Source organism: Maylandia zebra, linkage group LG20, assembly GCF_041146795.1.
Source record: "Maylandia zebra isolate NMK-2024a linkage group LG20, Mzebra_GT3a, whole genome shotgun sequence".
Taxonomy (NCBI): Eukaryota; Metazoa; Chordata; class Actinopteri; order Cichliformes; family Cichlidae; genus Maylandia; species Maylandia zebra.
In genome coordinates, this window is record NC_135186.1 from 2,723,365 (window position 1) to 2,740,247 (window position 16,883).

The following is a 16,883-nucleotide window of genomic DNA, read 5'->3' on the forward strand; positions in this document are numbered from 1 at the left end:
GAATGTTTACAACATGGTGCAAACCACTGGTTATAATCAAGTACAAGAAAACAAGATTAGAGTTTGTCAGAAAACGTCTAAAAGAGCCAGCACAGTTCAGAAAACGCATCTGTAGACATATGAAAGCAAGATTACCTTATATGAAAATGATGGGAAGAGAAAACTATGGAAAAGGAGAGAAACAGCTCATGACATGAAGCATGCTACTTGTTGTATTACTTTTGCATTACTCCCTAAAATGGCCTGAAGCGTATTAGCACATAATTACCAATGAATAGTGTAAAACACAGGCTATAGCCCCACACACTGACACAAATCCCTGTCCTAATGAGGGCATACAGAAACAAATACAGGTAGAAACGAGGCTACGGTGCTGCAAGTCTGACTGTTCACTGCTTGATTTTGTTACATGTTGAAGATCAGACTGGCTGCTAGGATGGGGTCAGTACATGCAAATTTTTAAGACTGGTCTGTTTTCCTTTGTTAGCATGCTGTGTGTGCAGATATTTGCAAAGTTGTTGTGTCACTGTTGTTATCTTTGATGTTGTGTTGGCAGTAGCGGCTTTACTGAATGCAGCATGTGTTGCAGGTGTTTCTATCCTGGAAGCAGTTTGCACTTTACAAAACTGCTCTTGTCCTTTTATGCATTAAAAATAAAAAATATTGTGCATTTTAATCCTCAAAATTTGTAGATGTCCACCACTTCCCTCCTCTCTGTGCACAAACTGAAATGAGCTGATTATAGAAGCTACAAAGGAAGAAAAAGGGCACGCTTGATGTTGTTTTCTTTCTTTTAATCCACCCATTCTTACAGCGTCCCTGAGAGGTCCGATGCACCGCAACCTAAGAAAATACCAGCATGCACACAAAACACAACAGAAGTTGAAATAAAAGAGATGCTCATAAAACACAGGTGAAGTCATTTAGGGGAGACACTTAATGTCATGGAACAGCTGCAAAAGTGATAGAAACCAAAAATACCAAGGACTGCACTGAGATGTGCTTATAAAAGAATTGGATGCTGGTGTTTTCTGCATTTCATTGAATAACTTTTGTAATGTAAGTAACATAACTGTAAATGCAATGTGATTAATGAATTCACTATAATAATCCATTACATTACCAAAATATATAGTGTGAGTATGGTGGAGATAATGTTATAATAGAGCCGTGTATGACTGACAGTTTCTCCAGTCAAAGAAATGGCCGAGCAAGTCACCTAAACTCAGCCAGCAGAGCCTGCTTTCACTTATTAAACACAAACCTGCACTGCGAAAGCAACTGAAAGTGGCTGCAGTAAAGGCCGAGCAGATCATCTCAAAGGAGGAAAGGCAGCATTTCGTGATGTTCATGGGTTCAACACTTCAGGCAGTCACTGACTACAAATGATTTTCATCCAACTATTAAAAACAATCATTATATTTAAAATTGTGTTAGTTTTTCCAATAATTTTCACCCTCTGAAAACAGGGGACAGCGACTAAAGATGGCTGCAATTCCCAAACAATTTATTATTATTATTATTATTATTAGTAGTAGTAGTAGTAGTAGTAGTAGTAGTAGTAGTAGTACTGTTATTGTGTTATTCCCCTTGAAATAAAGCTGAGAGTCTAATTATGGTTTGAGCCACTATGGTGGATAGAAATTCTGTCTTTGTCCAATAATTTGTGGCTCTAACTGTGTAAAGGACTCAGGTTTGTAGCTTACTGTGCCCCTCGGTTATTCACATTTTCATTGTTACCATTCCTAAAGAACCCTGTTTGTAGTTTGGGGTTTTCATTCAATATCCTTTTCTATTCAATGCATTTTTCCTTTAACAGCTGACTAATATCTTGTTTAAACAGTCGCAGACACATCACTCTGCTGGCATGTTTATAAATCCTCTGGAGCTAATCAACACAATAGCCCACATTCCTGGCATTTAAAGGAAGTCCCTAATATCACTGGATCGCTTCTCCACCAGAGACAGAAATTCTAGGAATATGACACAAGAACAAAAACAAGTCTTCACATGCATGTCTGTTTATTTCATTCAGTTATAAAGGCAAGAATACATCACACTTTGCCAATGCAGCGCTTTGCATCTGCAACACATCCTTGGACCTTTCACCTACACCCTGTCTGACTCCCCTTGCATTGTTAGCAGTGAATTCTCTTTCGGGGAATAACAACAACATGGGGAAGTTTTAGCTCAAATTAGCTTATGTTTTCATTTAAAAAAATGAGAATGAACCGCAGTAATAAGAATGAAAGATTTCTCAGAATTAAATCACTTGACCTGGATCCAGCTTTGTCGCCGTATGTGAGATTACCTAACACCCCCTGGGCTGAGGTGACATGACATGTGAAAATGATTTCATGAAAACTCCAAAAGTGATTAGTTTTATTTTAAGAATTACTCAGATGACTGCATGTAATGTGTCTGATGCACTGTGGTGATGAAATCTACGAGAGCAAAGTGTGCAGCTTCATAGCTTGGTTGCATTGTGCAGTAATAGTTATAAATAGATAAGTTAATTATTGTAAGCAATTAGAAGCTCACCTAACCCCCAAGTACGTATTTAACCCTAACTCTGACCTTTTCCCAAACCTGACAAAGTTGTTTTGTGATTGTTGTGCTGCCTTGCTGAATGGAGTGTCAGATTAAAGACCTTCAAAACATCTGACTGCTTTATGGAACTCAGTGGCTGAAATCTAAAATCTACCAACAAAGCATTTTTCGATTCTGAGCAAAGTAAGTGTGAGCAAATTAGATAATTTTTTTATAGAACTGCAACTCTTTAGGGGGATTTAATATCTGGGACTGAGCATTCAAAAGTAAGTGAAACTTTAGCATTAATAATTACAATATTTTGATCACCTGTCTCTGGTATCACACTGGGATAATAGTTCTTGTACAGTGTATTGTTATACCTGTATGGTGCTCTATATTAATGATATTACAGTGTGCGTGTGGGTTCATGGTCAGTAACATTTGTAGCTCATGCTTTGTTATCTTTGATGTTTGGGCGTGTGTTACAGTACATTTTGAATTTTCAAATTTAAACTTGATGCCCTTCTAGCCAAGGTCTGGGTCCATTCAAGCCGAAACCCCTGGGTGTTGCCTTGTACAACAATAGAAAGCAGTGGCGTTGCCTTCCCTACCTCACGTAGCTTCTCATAGAATGAGAGACTTTATTCATGAGACGGAAGAGATTCATTCACAGCACCCAAGACTGGGTTTACTTTAAAGATAAATTCTCCATTTCCTTAGTTTTATCTCCACCATTCAGACCAGTCCTTTCTTGAGACTGTGATTTCCCTCTGCTTCGCCCTTGCTCACACATTCGGTAAAACCATTTCTGTTTTGATTATACGGTTAGATTTCCAAGTTGCGTCTTGCAGAGAATACGGCCAGCAGGCTAACTCACACACACACACACACACACGCACGCACGCACGCACGCACGCACGCACGCACGCACAAACATACAGATCCCGTTTTATCTTGTATTTATCCAAAGCTCCCTTGTATTCACTCCTGTCTGACAAAGAAGATCTCACTCATCACATACAATCTGTGATCAGAGTCAAGGTGTGGTTTGATCCATGAACCAGGATGCCATGTAAGATTGAGTTTCACAGAGGTTTCATGTACCATGCAGACTCTTTTCCTTATGGCTACACAGTTTAAACAACCCCCTCCACTACAGACATTTATCCTTCTCGGAAATGAACTCCTCGTTAACAGACATGGTTTGAGGTTACACCTCAGCTCCACCAGCGACACTACTTTGATGTCTTTAGGAGTTTCACAGTGCTATACATTGTATGACTTTATCAATTGTGCCTCCTTTGACCTCCCACATAGCTGTGCAGTGTGAAGGAGTGTGTAGGGGAGACCGGGGATAGTTGTAACATTTTTGACATTTCTGTCTGTAAATTGGAGCTCGTTTAAGGTAGTGGATTCAAAATGTAATGCAAAGTATTTACATGTCTCTGCTATTAAATAGTGCAGCTATTTTCTCTGCAGCACAATTACCCATTGCATGGTATGGCCTCAAACACAAAGAGTGAAATGTTACAATTAACCCCATAGTCTGGGTTAGTTGTAACATATCCTGGGGTGAAATGTAACACAATGAAATAAGAGTACTAACAAAACATTAACATGTAATCTTTGTTTATTCAACACATGAATGCACTTAGAGCCATTTATGTAGCTGTGTGTGTGTGTGACAGAATGCAGAAATCTAGCTTTTGAACATATTCCAACCCCCCAAAAAAGACAAATTATGGAATTTTCTGCAACTGAATATTTCATTAATTTTGGTTGGTCTTCCTTGAGTTTGGCCTCATTGGCTCAGTGGGCATTATAACCTACAACTCTTGCACCAATTTTGAACATAACAATGAAGCTGAAAAAATGTAGTTGTTCACCAGCATCGCAATTCCATTACTTTTTATCATGGCTTACCTTGGTGTGGTTTGCAAAGTGCTTCAGAAAGATGAGGAAATCTGTTTCTTGCACCCATCCTGACTTATTTCCACCAATATTTCTTACTGGTCCATCTCTGACACAGTGGTCAGCATAATGTATGTGTGGGAACACAAACAGTGTTGCCAATGGCATTAACCACATATACAAATGCGACCAGTGAACCTCTCTCTGCTGATGTCGTTGCCCCAACTTGTTTAATATAAATTAAAGTAAAAGTGTGGTAAGTTGTAACATCTGCATTATTGTTACAACTGAACTAGCTAACATTACAGCCAACGGCTAAAACATTAGCACTAAAGACCTACACAGAATATATCCCCATAGACATACAAATAACTAAATTTAAGTTTGATGAGTTTAGCTGCAAAGCAGATAATGCTATTAAACATTGAAAAAAGTAGAAAAACTTACTTTTTGGCATACAAATGACTTTTGTTCATGTTAAATTGTCTGTGTTTGACAAAATGTGCTGATTTTTCACATGTGATAGCAGAACTGAATTGGGCATGCACAGGATGAGTCACATCATTTGAAACTTAGCCCTGATTGGAGAAATTGGAAGTGTTACAACTGACCCACGTTACAACTATCCCCGGTCTCCCCTATGTGTGTGTTTAGAAGTAGGTATTGAGAGTGAAGGACAGGAAGATTGTATGTCTGGCTTTCTATCTTCTGCTGGGGAAAAAAACAAAAAAAACTTTTAGCAGTAGGACCCAGAGGATTTCTCTCGGGGGGAAAATCGACCAGCACACCTTTATGATTTCTGAGGCTGGACAAAGATGTGAAAAAACTTGTTGATTACTGTAAGAAAAAAAAAAGTAGAGCTATGAGCAATGTCATTGGCTACTTAGAGTCTGACAGGAAAATGGAATGGCTCTTGAGGTCAGAGTAGAGTCAACTATAAATGTATTATAACTGACAACACCTCTACTGAGTCAACTGCTGCGGCTGCACGGTGTCATTAGTCATCTCTGCAGGGACAACATGAGCGCTTCTGTTGCTGTATACAGGAGCATTTACACGGAGGACCGATTCAAACAGGCTTACGGCTCTGACGATAACGCCAGTGGAAGCTTGCGGCTCCGGGAAAAACTCGCAGGGAGGTGCAGGTGTTCAAACCGAGCCTGCCTTCACCTGTTGAGGGAGAGAGTGCCCATTTTCAGCTGGCTGCCAAGATACAAGCTAAAGAAATGGATTCTAGGAGATACCATAGCAGGACTCACAGTCGGTATTCTTCATATTCCTCAAGGTGAGAGAACACTGCGTCGAGAAAAAGAAAAAAGTTTGCGTTAGAATTAATTACTTGGAGCTTCTCTCGTACTTTAATTTTTTTTTTTTTTATTAAAATCCTACATTGCCAAAATTTAATATTAACAAAAAAAGCATCTCACGACAAAACATAGTTCATTATTAATACTGATACTTTGAAATAAATTTATTTTGAACAAGTATTTCAAAAATGTTTCAACTGTAAACTTCAAACTTCTTAAATGTACATTTACATAGTTGGTGTCTGATCTGGTCACACTGCACCTTCATCGCCTTAGTGTGAAGAACAGGAACAGATCGTAAATTCCTAAATGAAAGAGAAGCAACACACCATTAACTGTCCTTTCCTTCTCTCCTTCTTCTTTCCCCCCCTCTAAACAGGCATGGCCTTTGCTCTACTCACATCCGTGGCTCCGATATTTGGTCTTTACACCTCTTTCTTTCCTGTTGTCCTTTATATGTTTTTTGGCACGGGTCGCCATGTATCCACAGGTAAGATGTTAGTCCACAGGGTGTCTATTTATTCACAGAGAAGTGTATAAGATGAAATTCAATAATCTGGGACAACAGCAGAGTCATGATCAGATGTAACCCTCACATACTGTGCATATTTCATGCCCTCTCTGTAAGTTTTGATGAGGTCAAGAACTTCCACGTAATAAGTGTCTATACTGAATCTCGAACAACAGATCTCTGTAAAATACCCTGCATGTCATTATTAAACGGAACCTTAATCTTTTATTAATGTTTCAGAGAGCAGGTGGAGTGTTTTTGTTTGTTTGTTTGTTTGTTTGTTTGTTTGTTTGTTTTTATGTCCTGTTTTATAGCAGCAATAATTATTTGAATATGTCCAGAACATTCTAGAGCTGTTGGGATTTACTATATAAATGTAAAACTATTACAATTAAAAAGCCATTACAATCATAACTACCATCTATATCATCAGTATTTATTAAAAAACAACTATTTTGTTTATTGCAAACTACTGAGTGCATTCGTTGAAATTTTATAATCATATGAAACTCACAATGGTTCTATTGATCTTGGTTGTAATCTCACTTATCTCAGAATATATATTAGATTCTTTTATGGCATTGCTCGTGCTTGCAGTTGCAGATTTAATGACCTCTGGGCTTCTGTGCACCTTAAATGGTTGCTGCTACACAGTTTTCCTATTTCACAGTTTCAAAGAGCAGCTGGAGTCTGACACCAGGGGAACCTGGGTAAATGTGATGAACAAAGGCAGTTGTTGGGACAGTCAATGTCCCCCTTGAACCACCAGTATCACATAAAAATACACACAGACAGTTTCACAATTTGAAGATTCCCTAAAAACACCATTTCCAATGTCTCAATGGATGCAGGTCAAATTTGACCAAGCCTTAAATATACTGAATCTTCTAGCTTGTAAATAATATATTTCCCTTTTTTGTGTTTTGGTTAATTTTAGGAAAAGTCATCACATTTCAGGCTATGAAAAACAGGTCAATGTTACCCCACCTGTATGTGAGGGTTAAATGATTTGAAGCATATCTCTTGGAATTAAAGTCAGATTACTTTTATATTGCTTTATGGATATGTTTGGCCTCTTTTCAGGGACCTTTGCTGTAGTGAGTTTGATGACTGGCTCTGTGGTGGAGCAGCTGGTTCCCAGTCCTCTGGAGATTAACTCAAGTTCTTCTGAAGCGAGTGACTTTGAAGCCCAGAGAATTGGAGTGGCCTCAGCTATAGCACTTCTCTCAGGAATTATTATGGTAAAACAGACACAGAAAGTCAATAAAGTGAAATAATAGTGTATGTGTGTATCAAACTCACAGTGTTACATTAAACTCTTTTCGCCCAGCTCTGCATGTTTGCTCTTCAGCTGGGATTTCTCTCCACCTACCTATCTGAGCCAATTGTTAAGGCCTTCACCAGTGCTGCCGCCTTCCATGTTACCATCTCACAGCTGCAAAGCATGCTGGGCCTGCGGCTCCCTCGCCACAATGGGGCCTTCTCTCTCTTCAAGGTAAAAAGCAGTGCTTCTTGGTGAAGAAGAAGTGTTCTCATTTGAGCAAAGAGTTATTTTTTGTAGTCTTATCACGGTCTTGTGTGCTCAGACTTTAGCATCAGTGATGGAAAACCTGCCTCACACTAACATGGCGGAGCTGCTGATCTCTTTGGTGTGTTTGGCCATCCTGGTACCAGTTAAGGAGCTCAACATGCGTTTCAGGAAACGCCTCCGAACACCTATCCCTGTGGAGATCCTCACGGTTAGTTAACTAGCTTTGTGAACACTAAAGATATATTTAATAATTTACAGTTGTAACTCTGACTTTATGCTTCAGGTGATTATTGCCACAGGTGTGGCTTATGCCTGCTCACTGGACTCCACTTACAACATTGAGATAGTTGGCCATATCCCTGCTGGGTAAGCTTTTAGACTTAAATTTAAAAATAAAATAAAATAAAAGACTGATTCATTCAGTAGTTAAAAGTGCTCCGACTAATTTTCACAAATCTTGTGGTCTTCAGATTCCCGAGGCCACAATTGCCTGCCTTTCACATGTTCCCTGCCATTGCTGGGGACACAATAGCCATAACATTTGTTGGCTATGCTGTGTCCGTGTCACTGGCAATGATTTATGCCGATAAACATGGATATTCTATACACCCCAACCAGGTAAAATGTAGGAATGTCACTGCTCGATTCTTGCAAATCTGTCAGGTATTTGGACTGAACCTGTGTTTTATTTCAGGAGCTGCTGGCTCATGGGATCTCCAACACAGTGTCATCCTTTTTTACCTGCTTCCCTAGCTCAGCCACTTTAGCCACCACTAATATACTCGAGAGTGCTGGAGGATACACACAGGTAGCATACATGATATTCAGTTTCCACTAAGAGTTCTCACCAAGGAGCAGAAAATGTGACACCTGATGTTATACTGATGTTATAATAGGAGCAGAAAAACATGCTTCAATTTCCAAACAATCTGCACAGAGAATACAAAATGCTAATTTTACATTTATTAACATAGAAATCCTTGTGTCTTTTGGTGTATTCGTGCAGCTCTCTGGGTTGTTCACTAGTCTTGTTGTCCTGATTGTTCTTCTGCTAATTGGACCACTGTTCTACTTCCTACCCAAGGTGAGCTTAAATATGTGTCTCAACAACCTTTAGAGAAGGAGAGGAGGCAAGTTCACTTATCCTATCCTCTGTCTGTGTCTGCAGGCAGTCCTGGCATGCATCAATGTTACCAGCCTCAGACAGATGTTCCTGCAGTTCCAAGACTTACCTGACCTGTGGAGAATCAGTAAAATTGACTTTGTAAGGCCACTTAAAAGCAAGCTATAACACGATAAGTGTTTCTCACCTATGAAGACAAATAAATACCAGAAAACAGAAGAATGATTATTTAATGCAGCCAGAATCTTTATTTATTTTAAAACACTGCAAATAGACATATAAATAGCTATCTCAGGGATTAAATATATAGATAAACTTCTGTACGCTGCCAGAAAGGACTATTTCGCTGGTCCGGCCCACATGAGATCAAAGTGTAATGTAAAATGAGCTTGGCATCCCTGCTCTACATCATCAGTAGGATTTCTTTTTTAACCATAACCTGCTTTTGTTTGTTTATGATAAAAAAAAACAAAAAAACCTCTGAGCAACAAATTGAACAAAAATGCTGGCAGTAGCAAACACATATATGCAAATTGATATTTTAATTTCTATTTTTTTTTTTTTTAAAAAGGTCTGAAGATTAAATAAATGCTCCAGTTTAAAAAAAATGAGAATTTTCTGGCCATTTTCATATAGTTCAGGCTTTACAGGGTTAAAGCCTCATGTCATATTGCTGGGTTTTTCCTCAAATTTCCAGAATTGCAGCAGAAGTTCTTGCTGGCAGTGTGGAGATAGAAGACTGGCCTCATAGCTGTCATCCAGACTTCTAAGTAATTAGTGCAGCAACTAATGTAACTTTAAGAATTAGTGACACAGATTTCCTTGGTCTAGTGAACATTTTACACAGGTGGGGTGAAGTATATTATAATGTTTAATTTAATCATGCAGGATAACAGTATCTCCAGCTTTGAACTGTGTCAAAGTATGTGCCATTTAAAGAAATGCTGTGAATATTTTTCCATGCACGTCTTCCATACTTTGTAATACTAACACTCAATTATTCCAAGTTCATTTGACAAATTGATGTCACCTGTACTGTCTTTAAACAATAAGTACGGCATCATCAGTTGCCAGACTTTTTGAAATAAACACTGCCTGAAGCCAAGAAGCATTAATCAGGACCCTGGAATCCTGACCTACTGGAACACGGGGAGCACATCACATAAATTGCTTGATCCTTGCACCTTCGCATTAATTGCTAGGCTAGAATTAATCATAATTTATATCCTGTTATATCCTGACAAGACAATGCATTATTGTGTCTCTGTTTGTGTGTAGATGGTTTGGCTTGTAACTTGGCTCTCTGTGGTGATACTCAATGTGGACCTTGGCCTGGCTATCGGGGTGGTCTTCTCTATGATGACTGTCATCTGCCGCACACAAAGGTACATTTTCCATTCCCTCTGCACAAATACCACAGTGCAATCCAGCAAAAGCACTTATAAGGGAAAATGTGCACATCTGGAAGGTTAAAAATAAAACTCACATAAACACAAACATCATACTTCATGTATGTAAGTAGCATATGTGGTCTATCATAACTTCTTATATTAATTTAAAGTTTATGATTTAACAGGGCTGGTTGTTCAGTGCTTGGTCGGGCCAGTAACACAGAAATTTACAGACCTCTGGAGAACCATAACAAGGTGAGCGAGGGTTACTTCTCTTCTTTGAAATATGAAAATGAGCAACCAGCTCCAGAAATATACAAACTTTCTCTCACCCTGTCAATATCTCGTCAAATTTGCATGTGGATTTGCAGTATGAATATCCAAGAATACAGGTGATGCATTTCTATTTTTCTTACAGTGCCACGAAGTGCCTGGAGTGAAAATCCTGACTTACAACGGGCCCATTTACTACGGCAACCGTAGCTTCTTCAGGGAGGAAATGATTAGGCTGTTGGGCCTGACACCAGAGAAGATCCGCAGGCGGGAGAAGGCCATAAAAGCCCTGGAGAAACGGGAGAGGGAGACCACTGTCAGCACTGTGGTATGATTATTGCTATTCCTCGTTAATCTGAGTCACAAAATATAAAAAAAATAGAGTACACATACATGGTAAAAATACAAAATACTTCAGTAACTTTCCGCTTCCCCCTGTGTTTTTTTGTAGGAAAGAGGGATTGCAAACACATCGTTTTCCTCAGAAAATGAGTTCTTCAAATCAGGTAAGCAATGACTTTGTATAAGTGTATGCTAAGTAAACAATTCTAAATACAACTGCTATTTCATGAATTAAAAAAAAAAAATCAAGAGACTTTTCACACCATATTAACATTTTCTGAAGACGTTCTTGTATTGCAAATAGTTTGAACTTTCAAATGAATACATTTTTTCTGCAGAAACATCTGAAAGCTATGACCAGGCAGTGTTAATCGATTGCAGCAGCGTGATATTTGTTGATGTTGCTGGAGCAAGACTCCTGACACAGGTTAGTCGGTGAAAGTAAGACCTAATTGAAAACATTGAGCCTGAATTACACCATGTCACTGTATAGGCTTTTCCTTATTTCTTGATGCATTGTAATCAGTGCAATTTATTGCTTTTCCCCCATTTAGATGTGTACTGAGTGCCAGAAAGTTGGAGTTCATGTATATTTGGCTAACTGCAATGGTGAGGCCCATGTACCCCAAATATTTTATTCCTAATTGTTTTCTTTCTGCTTTATTCTGTGCAAACTTTTATGTAGAAGCTTTCATATTTTCTAGAGAGAGTATACATGCTGACCGCTTGTTCTCTGTGCACAGAGAGTGTTTTAAAGATCCTAACGTCCAGTGGGCTGATGAAATACATGAATCCACAACATATCTTTGTCACCGTCCACGATGCTGTGGTGTATATCCAACAGCAGAAGGTAAATATCAATATCAGAGTATTTTATAAATAGATGAGACTTTAAATTCTGATGATAAGAACAATGATGTTAACTATCTTGTCTGTTGCAGGAAAAACCTTCAGCGAACACCACGACAGTTTGGGTATGAGGCTGAAGGAAGGTGATGAGTTATGTTCCCCTCAACCAAGTATTGAGTGCTAAAATGGCAGAGACCATTTTAGCTGCTGTAATAGCTAAGACTGTACTTGCCAGTGTTTGAAAGGCGCAGTAGCCTGTTGTAGCATGAAGTCTTAATTTGTGTTAACTTCTTACATGATAGTTTTACCATGTTTTTTATTTTTCAAATATCAGACTGACTGCCAAACTTAAATCAAAATCAAATCAAGCAGAAGGAATTAGTCCACAACACAAAACCCACCAATACAAAACAATAAAAAAATGATATATATGACTGACGTGAATTGTTTTTCGCCTGTTTTTTTTTTTTTTAGTTGTTGTATAATTTTGTATTTTTCTTGTTGTATATGATGTATTTTGGCATGTTATCAGCATTGGTTGTATTTATTTTTTGTTGTTTTTAATACAAATGCATTTCATGCACATTGTATATATTTTTCTTTTACTATGCATATTTATACATTTTGAAATCTGTGCTTCAGTATGCAGTCATGTACAGTAAATAGCACTGCGACTCCAGAAAGACTGAATAAAAGACTTTAGGAATGAGCTGCGGCGACTGTGCCACCCAGTGGCTGTTCTGACAATGAATACATCTTACAAACAAAACCTGGAGCATTTTAGTGAATAAAAACATGCAATAAATAGAAGTAAAACGTCATCTGTAGGTTTCTAAATCAATGTATTGATTAGCAATAGTTATTAAGTGTGAAGACTTATACTTTTGAAGGAAAACGGTGAGGAATGTGAAGAATGCCACTCTGAGATTTGGAAGGGGGGAGAAGAGCAGTCTTTGTACTTTATCAGCCATTGTAAACCAGACGGTCTGGACTGAGAAAGATTAAAAAATACTACAAAGTCTCATAGCAGCAGAGAAAATTATATTTTAGTATTATAAAAAAAATGAAACAAACAAACAAACAAACAAACAAAACAAACAAACCCAAAAACAATTGGAGAAAAACAGGTTATTAATCTTGCAGATTACTGGTTAATTTATGATACAAAATGCAGTTTTCACTGGAAATACATAAACATGCCACTTTTATTCTGGTATGTGTATCTGTCTTTACTTTCAAAACGCAGACATATTCTAAAAAATGTGATGAAATCTGCTATATTCATTACAATAACTGAAAGCATCTCACACTGTTATGCTGCCCTCTGCTGTCCGACGGGTAAAAACCTCCCTGCTATCACATTCTTGTTACCTTGACCTGATAAAACTACATGTAGTGAGAGTCAAAAACCAGGACAAAAAAACAAAAAACCCTAATTATTTCCCTGCTTGATGTTGGATAGCCAAGTTATTAATTTTTTCCTGTGCATATTTCAAAGGGCCCTCGGGATACCGTGCCCTATGGGTTTTCCCTTTAAAGCTCAAGGAGTGTTTTACTAATTAGTAGGAAGTTGTCCACTTTAATTAGAACGCCATACACAAGGCTGTGGCCAAATGTTTACTTAAGCCCGATTCTACACTCAGGCCTGCCTACACACACACACACACACACACACACACACACACACACACACACACACACACATTTTCCAAAAAATAAATCTAAATCAAAATAAAAGTAACACTGGAAAATCCCCCAGGAATTTCAGCGATGTAGTGATCAAACTCGGATTTAAATGAATACCTGTTTTAAGATAATCTGCAAACATGGAAAACTGGAGGCGTGCAGAAGATAATTCATATAAGCTGACTTGACTACTGAGAGGGAAAAATAAGGTAATTTTCTCCCCACGCTTTGAGTACCATTATGGCAGCAAAGAAAGAAAACCAGGAACAAGAAATAAAGTGGATTATAATTGAAACGTATCTGGTAATAACAGGAATTTGAAGATAAAGAGCGTGAATTAAAATAAAAATAAATATGCTGGAATTCACTTCATAGCTGGGATAGGCTCCAGCGCCCCCCCGCGACCCTGAAAAGAATAAGCGGAAGCGGATGGATGGATGAAAAGAAACCAATGAACACGGGGAAAACATTTTTTTAAGATTACTAGTAATTTTGAGGGGGCGTTTTTTGTTGTTGCTCGCAGATGACACAGTCATTGTAAGCCTCCTTCATGGTGAAGAGGATTCCCATGGGCCTGTTGTGGAGGAGTTTGTTTCATGGTGTGATCAGTCCTTCTTAATGATTAACACCTTGAAAACCAAGGACATGGTTATTGATTTCAGGAAGTCATCCCCTCATCCTGCGCTTACAGTGGTAAATGGTGCAGTCATTGAAATGGTGGATAGTTACAAGTACTTGGGGGTTGTTCTTGATAAGACCCTGTCCTTTGAGTCACATCTTGCTGCTACAGTGAAAAAGGCCCAACAAAGACTGTACTTTTTAAGGAGGTTGAGAGGTTTTAATGTTTCATCTGAAATGATGACTCTCTTTTATAAAAGTTTTATTGAATCTGTTTTAACTTTCTGTATCATTGCTTGGTACGGTAGTATGTCCATGGATAATAAGACCAGACTTAACAATCTGGTTAAAGTGGCGGGCAAGATTTCAGGGAGGTCTCAGGTCCAGCTTGTGGACTTTTATAACAGGCAGGTGCTGAGGAAGGCAACTTCTGTCCTGTTGTGTTCAGATCATCCTCTCTTTAACGATTTTCAACTGCTTCCATCAGGTCGTCGTTATAAAATGACTGCAGTGAAGACAAAGCGACACAAATTGTCGTTTGTACCTAGTGCTATTATCTTAATTAACAACACTAAATTGTAAGTGTTGTTGCCATTGCACATTGCACTTTTTTCGATGGAATATCTAGGTTGTTTTATCAGGCTTATATTACATTATAGTATTTTTTTAATGAGTGTACGTGATGTGTTGGTTGTATGTTTGTTGTTTGTTTTGACATACTGCGAATCAATTTCCCATCAGGGACAATAAAGTTACCATTGACCATACCATTGACATTGAATTCACTTCATAAAAATGCAACTTGTATTGCATTTTTGTCTGATGTTTTATTTCCACTTTGTGGTCAAACGTTGGAGCAGCAGTCAGTCTGCGGGTGTCTAGCCTGAGAAAATGGTCACGTGCTGCTCCATCGTCATCAGTGACCCTCGGCAAAAATTCACAGACGACCCCTCCCATCTCCGTTTTAGGGCCCTCTTAGGGAGGCCAGGTTTCTCATACTATACTTGCAAAATTTGCACATTGCCACTGCTGCAGTTTAAAGTTTGTGAACTCTCTGGCCTGAGGCCCCGAGGTGTTGCCTGTCTTGCCAGGTGGGAAGCCTCTAGTTGCCATTTATCCTAGTGAAATTGAATGTCTATAGATCAGGCCCAATGATGGCAAGAAAACAGAATTTGATTTAACTTGAGGTGGCGCTAGTTTTAACTGCTTGTCTCCAGGGGGCGCCACTACTCCAAAGATACATTATAGGTGGCGACACGATTAACAGCAGTGTGTTAATTATGTCAGATGAGATTTCCGCCTAATCACGTTCACTAACTAGCGCCCTTCCCCCTAATATTTACCAATAGGTAAATGTTGGATTTTTATTTATATATTTATTTAGTCAGAGACTGAAACACCCTCGCTGCAGGAAGGAGCGCTTTCACAGATCATTCATCCCAACAGCAGTTAGACTCTATAACTCCTCAATCACGATGTCATAAGTCACTGGACACTGAACATCCACGGTCACCACTTCATGCATAATGGACCTTCCATGTGTATGGACATGTGCAGGTATATATGTATGTATATATATATATACACATATGTATATTTAGTGTGCACGTGTGTGTGTGTGTGTCTCTATAAATAGGAATAGTAGTGGTACAATAGCTATATCAAGCTATATAGTTTATGTCTTGCATATTTCCAATCATATCCATAACCACATACTGTGTATGCGACCATTGTATATAGTGTATTATCTTACTTTTTTTCATTGATTGTACTTATTTGTATTTTTGTATTTCCTTCTGATATCTGTACCTGAGCTGAGGTGATACAAAAATTTCCCCGTTGTGGGATCAATAAAGTCTTATTCAAAGGAGCTTGCAAAGAGTCCAGACGCTTTTCTTTGCAAGCTCCTTTGACTACGATGACCTGGATGACTGAGAACCTTCACAGACAAAGTCTTATCTTATCTTATCTTAAGACACGCTGTGTAAGTAAACAAACAACAGTTTGGTCTGCATTTCTTGAAAGATTACATCCCCCAAACTTAGTTTAGAGGGTCTACACTGTATATAGTGAAGTCTGCAAGTTTTCTAACAGCAAAATTTGTTTTCTGCCCAAATCATTTTGAAGATCATTAGAATGAAAGTTATTGGCCATGTTTGCATAGCCCTTTTTAAAATGATGCTTTCATGACATTATTGTATGTTGGGTGGTGGTCACGGCTATCTAGACTGACAAGTGGGATGTTGAATGTCACCTCTCCAGTGGGGAGGGGGCCTGAGATTGTTTAAATTGGAGTCTGTTTTATACCAAATGCAGAAAAAATGTTTTAAGAAGGCAATGAAGTTTGTGTTCCAAAAAATAGGATTGTTTGCTTGCAGGACACCAGGAGAGATGAGTCCTCCGACCCACAGATGGTGTGGTCAGTGAAGATGGTCGCCTGCAGGTTCAAGCTCATTGCATCTCCAACCCACATCCACTGCCACTGTACTTAAGGAAGTTAAAGACTTTCTTCTGCACCTACATTTGGATCACCTTGATCCATGACAGTCATTCAGGCAGTAATGCCTGGACTGGAAACAAGCATCCTTAAAACATTACAACATTCCAGCTCCTGTGTTGGAATGAAAAACAAATGTGTTGTTTAAATCAGAGACTGCACTTGTGACAGAACAATAAACATTTTATTTTGATTATATAAGTAAGTACAAAACAAAGTTGTGGTAGGCCTAAACTTATTTTCAGAATAATTACATCTGAGACTTTGTTTCATTGTAAGATTATAACAGTGATGGCAATATAATTGTTTGTT

General features: G+C 38.5%; 1 protein-coding gene across 1 annotated transcript; it reads left to right on the forward strand.

Moving 5' to 3' along the window:
- The first annotated feature begins 5,289 nt into the window (after positions 1 to 5,289).
- On the forward strand, positions 5,290 to 12,580 carry slc26a10 (solute carrier family 26 member 10). Its single transcript, XM_004558757.6, has 18 exons — positions 5,290 to 5,728; positions 6,130 to 6,240; positions 7,345 to 7,502; positions 7,592 to 7,756; positions 7,848 to 8,000; positions 8,076 to 8,158; positions 8,263 to 8,410; positions 8,487 to 8,600; positions 8,799 to 8,876; positions 8,961 to 9,056; positions 10,194 to 10,300; positions 10,492 to 10,561; positions 10,725 to 10,907; positions 11,031 to 11,085; positions 11,260 to 11,348; positions 11,476 to 11,530; positions 11,665 to 11,771; positions 11,863 to 12,580. Exons 1-18 carry the CDS (start codon positions 5,464 to 5,466, stop codon positions 11,899 to 11,901), a joined length of 2,076 nt encoding a protein of 691 aa, XP_004558814.3. The 5' UTR covers positions 5,290 to 5,463; the 3' UTR covers positions 11,902 to 12,580.
- The last annotated feature ends 4,303 nt before the right edge of the window (positions 12,581 to 16,883 follow it).

Bases quoted from the DNA above. Each gene is read 5' to 3' on its own strand.
- slc26a10 (XM_004558757.6), top strand. From the start codon at position 5,464: ATGAGCGCTTCTGTTGCTGTATACAGGAGCATTTACACGGAGGACCGA. The intron at 7,503-7,591 runs GTAAAACAGACA...CTTTTCGCCCAG, and splicing joins TTCTCTCAGGAATTATTATG to CTCTGCATGTTTGCTCTTCA. The intron at 9,057-10,193 runs GTAAGGCCACTT...GTTTGTGTGTAG, and splicing joins GAATCAGTAAAATTGACTTT to ATGGTTTGGCTTGTAACTTG.